The sequence below is a fragment of the Gavia stellata genome, chromosome 11 (assembly GCF_030936135.1).
Source record: "Gavia stellata isolate bGavSte3 chromosome 11, bGavSte3.hap2, whole genome shotgun sequence".
NCBI lineage: Eukaryota > Metazoa > Chordata > Aves > Gaviiformes > Gaviidae > Gavia > Gavia stellata.
In genome coordinates, this window is record NC_082604.1 from 6,794,444 (window position 1) to 6,802,366 (window position 7,923).

The following is a 7,923-nucleotide window of genomic DNA, read 5'->3' on the forward strand; positions in this document are numbered from 1 at the left end:
CCTTATTGTAAAGTGGAAATTTGTTGACTTCATAATCCCTGTGAACATTAAGTAGTATTTTTTATTGTTTGTACTGAACGCTACGAAAACAAAAAAAGAAACTTTTTTCCCACTTGCAAAAGAATTTTATCTCATAATAATATAACTATAAACAAATATTCATTTATTGACATTATACATCAGAGTCCTCTATTATTAATGCTAAACCTATACTGGAGATTGTGAGAGGAGACTTAGCTACCATGATATAAGATCTGCCTTACAACAGGGTATTTATAGTGCAACCCAAAGATGACCAAGGAACTTTCTGATTACCTGAAGATGTACGTACTACCTTGGACAAAAATTATTATCTGGTTTACATGTCAAGTTATAACGATGTATATGGTGGGTTTCTGACCCCTTTCTTCACTCTGAACAAAACTTCAGCTCCCTGAGTGCTCCCAGTAAATGGAACAGATGAGTTATCAGCACCTGGGCCACAACAAACTACCACCCATAATACAGCACTGGAATAGCAATCCATGAGGACAGCGACATGGTTATCCGCAAATCTTTCCCATATCACAGAATCACTAAGGTTGGAAAAGACCTGTAAGATCATCAAGTCCAACCATCAACCCAACACCACCATGCCCACTAAACCATGTCCCGTAATGCCACGTCCACACGTTCCTTGAACACCTCCAGCGATGGTGACTCCACCACTTCCCTAGGCAGCCTGTTCCAGTGTGTCACCACTCTCTCAGTAAAGAATTTTTTCCTAATATCCAGCCTGAACCTCCCCTGGCGCAACTTGAGGCCATTTCCTCTTGTCCTGTCGCTAGTCACCTGGGAGAAGAGACCAACACCCACCTCTTTGCAACCTCCTTTCAGATAGTTGTAGAGAGCGATAAGGTCTCCCCTCAGCCTCCTCTTCTCCAGACTGAACAACCCCAGCTCCCTCAGCCGCTCCTCATCAGACTTGTGCTCCAGACCCCTCACCAGCTTCGTTGCCCTTCTCTGGACATGCTCCAGCACCTCAATGTCCTTCTTGTAGTGAGGGGCCCAAACCTGAACACAGTATTCGAGGTGCGACCTCACCAGGGCCGAGTACAGGGGCATGATGACCTCCTTACTCCTGCTGATCACACCATTTCTGATACAGGCCAGGATGCCGTTGGCCTTCTTGGCCACCTGGGCACACTGCTGGCTCATATTCAGCCGGTTGTCAGTCAACACCCCCAGGTCCTTTTCTGCAGGACAGCTTTCCAGCCACTCATCCCCAAGTCTGTAGCGTTGCATGGGGTTGTTGTGACCCAAGTGCAGGACCCGGCACTTGGCCTTGTTGAACCTCATCCAATTGGCCTGGGCCCATCCATCCAGCCTGTCCAGATCCCTCTGCAGAGCCTTCCGACCCTCGAGCAGATCAACACCCGCCTAGTGGATGAGGGAACAGCTGTCAATGTTGTCTACCACATCCACAGCCTTTCCCTCATCCACTAGGCAGGAGAAGAGAGAAGGAGATCAGGTTGGTCAAGCAGGACCTGCCTTTCAAGAACCCATGCTGGCTGGGTCTAGCGCAAGAGTCTGGCTAACGGTAGTGGGGAGCAGCAGCCACAGTCCATCAGCAGCTCCAACAAGCAGGGTTGGACCACTGCATTCTGTTCACATTTCAGCAAGATATGATCTTCCTGTCCCTCAAAAGAAAAAGATGCTAACAATAGCTTAAAATTAGGCTTGAGAGAAAAAAAAAAAAAACACACACACAGGGAAAATTCTACAAAGTAATCCAGAATCTTGCTTCTAAGTGAGTAGCCATGAGAATTAGCATTTTTGGCCCTTCTAAGCAGGGAAGGCAGGGGCTGGCATAAGACAGTATTTTGCTGTTTAGTGGCATTTGGGCAGGCCTGAAATTTGAGTTCTCGCCAGAGGTTTGGGCTCCAGCAGCACTCCTCTCCCGGGGGCTGAAAGACACATATTGGTGAGTTCTGCATTTTAGCGAGTGGGGCGCTGCTTTCAGGTTTTGGAGGTATCTCCGCGTCCCTGGTTTCTCAGTGTAGCACAGTTGTTCCAATCACAAGCATTACGCAGCAGTCTCCAGGGAAGTCTGCAAGCACCAAAGCAGCGGTAGGCAGCTGGATGGCACAGGCTTTGCCATGCCCTCGCCAGTATGTTTGCACAGAGATACACAGCCGATCCCTTCATTATTGATGCTGCAGGAGTATGGAGAAGGCTATAGCACAGACAGCCCTGCAAGTGCGTAAACTGCTGCGGGTCAGTTCCTGTGTGTTGCTAAGGAAGGGGAAAGGGGAAACAGTCTCAACAGCCAAGGTTGGTCATTGCGTGAGGCTGATGTAGTTAGCCTAACACTGCCATTTCACAGGCTTTCCATACCAAAAATAAGACTGACACGTTCTGCTCCCAACCCCATAGTTTTGTTTTGGTCAAGATCTGCTGTTGCAACATCACGTCTTCCCATGAGAAAGCCAGGAAAAAAACCACACAGGGCAGAGGCACTGCAGAACCCAAATGCCACAGGGTAGTGCAGTGTCCCATGTCCCCCTTGCATATGTGGAGGGGATATCGGTACCTCTCTTACCTTGCTAGAGGCCCTGTCCCACTGTGATGTGCCAGCAGCTGTAGCCAGCAGAGCACAGCCTCTGGGAGGCAGAGGAGACAGATCTTCCCTGGCAGGGAAAGGAGGCAGGAACCCATCAAACCTGGGCTTTCCTGTCTATTAGCAATCTGTACCAGGAGCACAGGAAAACCTCATGAGAAGGGCTTTCTTTCGCTAGGAAACAACCTCAGGCAGGACATCAGGCAGAGCTTGCATGGGAAGGAAAAATGATCGTGCGGAACAGAAAAAAATCAAGAAGAGTAAAGATCAAACGGGTCTTAGCAAATTCTTCCCTTAGATATGAAAAGCTATACACAAATTACAAGCAAAGAAGTGAGATCACCCAGTACTGCTGCTGATAAAAACAACAAAATTGTCCAGGTATGTCCTGAAAACTACCTGATTACTTTGTCACAGCTTTCAGTAAGAATGAGGAACCCGAGAAGTCCAGAATTTTAAAGGAATTGGCACATGAAATCTCACACCAGCAACAAAGCTTTTAAATAAGTCAGCCAAAACAGGATCGGGGACAGAGACCACCAAACACAGTCCCTTCTCTAGGACAGGGGAAGAAAGGGAGGGTCTGGCCCGTAACAGCTCTACTATGTTCAGACCTGAAAAACGTGCAGTTTCACAACACATCTGAACAACATGAAATGGGAGGGAACAAATAGAAAGGCAAAAGTTAAGGGGTGCTTGATCTTACAGGAATTTTTTGCCTCACTGGCTTCTTCCACTAAGAAAATCACTTTTCCAGCCAAGGTGTGGTAGACACTGGTGTCAGTAAAAGGTCCTTCAGAGCACATTGTGAGTGGTAATGCAGTTAGTACAGGCACTGGTACTCAGTGGTGCCCGGACTACCCTGCCAGAGAGCTGCCAGCAAGGAAGTGAGAAAACAGCACCAGTGTCGCCTGCACTGCGCCACATGGTGACAGCACTCATGGGGCTGAGACAGGCTGAGAACTGCAGAGGCAGGGGAAAATACCAAGTGAGCATCATTGGTCCATAGCAGAGGTGATAAAACCTGAGACTGGATGGAAGAAGGGGGCCATAAGCATCTGCAAGAGCCTAGAGTGTGGCTGATGGGAAGCCAAGGTGGAGAGAAGAAAAGCATGAGGATCCTGACCCAGGGGTGTCCAGGAATCACACAGGGACCTGACAGCCACACCAGGAGGCATGTAAGTTCTCCGCAGATAACACTTCATCATAGCTTGCCTACTGGTAGCTAGTGTTGAGTTGCTCTGACATATCCTGGTGAACTTGCTTATCACAGCCAGGTGCTTTATGCCTGGTGACATGGTTTGTCCCTCCCTTGAAGCCTCACCAGGCTGATGGGAGACATAGCTGCCCTCATCTGGCAACCACAGCACCAAGCTGTGGATGGGAAGCATCACACTGGGGAGATGCTATGAGCTGAGCTCCCTCCAGGCTTGATTTTGACTGCTCATGGTTAATACTGGTAGTGATTGCCTTGACATAGACAATAGGGTTGTGTGGACAACACTTGAGGATGAGACAAAGTGAAGTGTTTTCTGTACAGTGGTGAAACTATCACAACCCAGGAGCTGGATGACTTTGAAAACTAAAGTACTAACAAGGACCATGGTGTGAAAATGATGGTGGTTGGGGATCAACGAGCTGGGTGTACTAATAGGTCAGTAACTACTTATTAGCATCTACCAAGAAGCAGCCACAAGAAAGGCAAAAGCAGTCCCTGGAAACTCAGAATTATTTAAGCTAAGCTCTATACTGTCCATACACTGGCAAGGAATTAATCTCAAAGGCTGGTTTGTAATGCACAGACAGACAATGCAGAAATGCTCCTGAAGCTGCTCTAACGTAACCTGGAAAGTGGGAAGGGGAAATGTGTTTGTCCAAGACAGCAATTCAAAGTACGAACAGCAGGACCTTTAAGCTTGTTGATCAACTTATCAGAGCTCTTCTTATAAATGGGTTGCAACGGACAGCCGAGGAGGAGCCCCTGGCCCGCAGGTGCCTGCAGCCGCAGAGCGGTCACAAAGTCGGCAGGTCACAGCGTCACGGTGCCACGTTTTCTCAGAATTGCTGGCTGATGAGAACTATGGAAGACAAGAGAATTACCGTGATTCAGAGTGAAACCCAGTTGTAATAATCACAAAACTGGCTGCAAACCACAGCCCTCACCTCTCCAACAGCTCTGTGAATTGGACCGGGGGCCCACCGAGGCTGCTCTGTCCTGGGGCTCAGCAGTGTGACAGCAGTGGCAGTCCCCGCTCCAGCCCCAGCAGGAGTGGCAGTCTAGAAGGCAGAGAGAAGACCTCGGGACCCTCCAGGGCAACGGGTCCCCTCCAAGCAGTATGTACAGCCTCTTGGGTGAGGAAGGTCAATGGGCATTGCTCAGTGAGACATCAGGCACTGGAAAGTAAATCAAAGGAAAAACCCAAAGCCATTCCATCGACAGAAGAACTGCTGCAGGGCCGCATGGCAGACGAGCATTTCACCTCGCTGCAGGACTATTGCAGGCTCCTCAGTCAACAGGAGGTGGTACGAGCCATGCCAGTGGTGACAGAGGAAGCTCAACCCCAGGGAAATGCGTTGAGGAGGGGCGGGGGAGCTTCCTCCACCAGCCTTGCTGCTGTCACAGCCATCGGCAAATGGTCATCACAGGACACCTTGCTGGCCATGTGCCCGGAGCACTGCTAGGAGGGCTGATCGTGCCTGCATGTCACACTGCAGCTGGTCTGGAGGAACATTCACTCTGTCCAAGGACAGCGAGCGAGCAGGTAATTCCTCCTGGCTATTTGCTGACCTGGTTATTTGAGCTCTGCAAAGCACTGGTGGTGGAGAAACTGAGAGGGCTGGAGCCTGTGTATTTTCAAAGGCTTATTTTGATACTGGCCACATTAGATGTGTTTTGGATGCTTAAGCGCTGCCTCAGCCTTTGCTAGATCTCTCAGTTGTCTGTTATGATCTACCCTTGTATCTTCTGGGCTCATAACTCATTCCTGTGTCCAAAGCACAGAGCTGCAGCAGGTATTGGCTGTAGCACATTCCCTTACCTCCCGAAGAGGTCTCCTGACATGATTCCTCAGCAGCATGATTTTCAAAGCTAGCCGTGACCCGCAGATGCATGTAGATGCTGCAGCACTGCCCTATGGTTCGCTCGCTCGGGATGCTTTCAAGCCCCGGGAACCTGCACCCGTGCAGCCATGTTCCCCTTGCAGGGAAAATCCAAAGACATCTCAGACCTCCCAGGTCTTTTCTGTCCATGAACAGTTGCACCTGGAATATACTCCTGCATTAACTTCTCCAAAGCAGGAGGGCAAACAGCAATATTGCCCTTAGATCCGGGGTGATAAAACCACCCACTAGACCAGATACAGCTCATCGCTCTATTTCATGTGGCTGCTGATCACATTTCTTGCCATGGCATTGGTGGGATTTTTTGTCTTGGAATTGTGGCAGATTGCTCTAATACTTCTGAGATGAAGACCAACTTTCATGATCCTTGAAAGGCAGCATGCAGACCCCAGTACTCTGATTCTTGCTGCAGACCACTAAATGCTACCACTGAGCACAGGACTCAATGGCAGCTAAAACTAATGAGAGATGTACTAATAATTGCTCTTATCGCTAATGAGAAGTGATGCAGAGACAGCTCAGGACTGAAGGAGAGGACAGCTGTCCTTGTGCTGAACATCTCCCAGAGCATTTTGAGCTGTGAGGATGCTGGCTGGCTTCTCCCGAGCACCACTGTAAGGGATCTGTATCAGATGGTTGTAACAGCTCACATAATTCCTAGCTGCAGTTGACCTGCTGCTGCCTGATGTGAGTCTGGCCCAGAACAGAGGCCCAAGCGTTTTCCCCTGCTGCCCTCCGTGAGCAGTCTTCCCTGCATGGGACCCAGTGAGAACCTGCGCTTTTCTCCTCCATAACTGATCAGGCTCATGTTCTGCTCCCTCCCCTTCCCACTAGGTACCCTAGAGCCAGCTCTGCTCTGCAGAGTCATCTCCGCGGTCTGGTGGTCTGGTAAAGGCCTGAACTATCTGCATTAATCACTGATTCAGCCAAGAGTCTAGCTTCTAAAAGGTTTAATCTTTTGCAGGAACTGTGCCTCTTAATACCCCTAAAATGAACCTCAGCAGCTGCAATATCACAGCTTATGAAAGCTTTCCACTTGTCCAGCTGTGTGTTTACATCCCGGTTTTGCTTTTGGGCATTTTGCTGAACATGTTGGCGCTGTGGGTATTCTGCTGCAGACTTGACAAATGGACAGAAACCAGAGTATACATGGTCAACTTGGCTGTGGCTGACTGCTTGCTGCTCTTTACTTTGCCTTTTAAAACTTTATCCCAGTTTCATCAGCTGAAGGTAGGTAGATGGTGCCTGGTTCTGGAAGGTGGCTATTTCATAAACCGCTTAATGAGCATCGGTATCGTCACTGTCGTAGCAGCTGATAGGTACCTTGCAATCAAGTACCCTTTGAAAGCCAAGGTGCTGAGGTCGCCACTGAAGGCAGCTTTTGCCTCTGGATTTCTTTGGATAGTCATCATCTGTGTGATGTCCCTTATTAAAAAGTTAGAGGACCGAGAACAAGATGAACTTTGCTTTGAAAAATCTTCAGTTAAGCCCTCAGTGGTCACACTGTGTGCTATTATTGTAGGGTTTTTCATACCATTGATCATCTTGAGTTATTGCTCCATACAAGTCATTGCAGAACTCGGGAGAAAGAAGAAGGAAAACTGTCGCGAGGGAAAGTTAATCAGGAAGGCCATCTACATAGTGTCTGCAAACATGGCTGTGTTCATCGTCTGCTTTTTACCTCTTTACCTCGGGCATCTCCTTCGCTTTTTAATGGACTCCATCAGCTCCAACTGCTCTGCAATACAGAGGGTTAATAATTTTGTTCACCTCGCCTCAGTCCTCGCAAACACGAACTGTTGCCTGGATGCTATTTGTTACTACTTTGTCAACAAGGAATTTCAGGAAGCATCTCCCAAGCTAGTGAAGTCCAAATCGGAAGCCAGTGAAGAAGCTGCAATTCAGCTCCCATGCGTAACACATTAGTGCAAAACACGTGCAGCACAGATTTTATATTTGCTATGTTCAAGTTCAGCTGGGACTCAATAGCAGGCTTTCACACTTTCTGCTAATGGGAAGGCTTCAGACACATGAAAATTAGCCCTGATTCAGACAACCACAGCAGTCCAGATCCTGATGTAATCAGATAGGTTGCCACTGGTAATTCTCTGCCTCATGCAAATTTGAGTAAAATGATAGCTTTCCCCTGCAAAAAAAGTCTTTCATTTGCCCAGAAAACCCAAAACAAGTACACCCAGTGGTAA

At 48.4% G+C, this 7,923-nt stretch overlaps 1 protein-coding gene across 1 annotated transcript; it reads left to right on the forward strand.

The window, feature by feature from the left end:
* The first annotated feature begins 291 nt into the window (after positions 1-291).
* LOC104256901 (G-protein coupled receptor 35) lies at positions 292-7,645 on the forward strand. Its single transcript, XM_059822839.1, is given in 4 exon segments — positions 292-323; positions 5,067-5,328; positions 5,331-5,361; positions 6,684-7,645. Coding segments are annotated over 4 exon segments (1,287 nt in total).
* Positions 7,646-7,923: the final 278 nt, after the last annotated feature.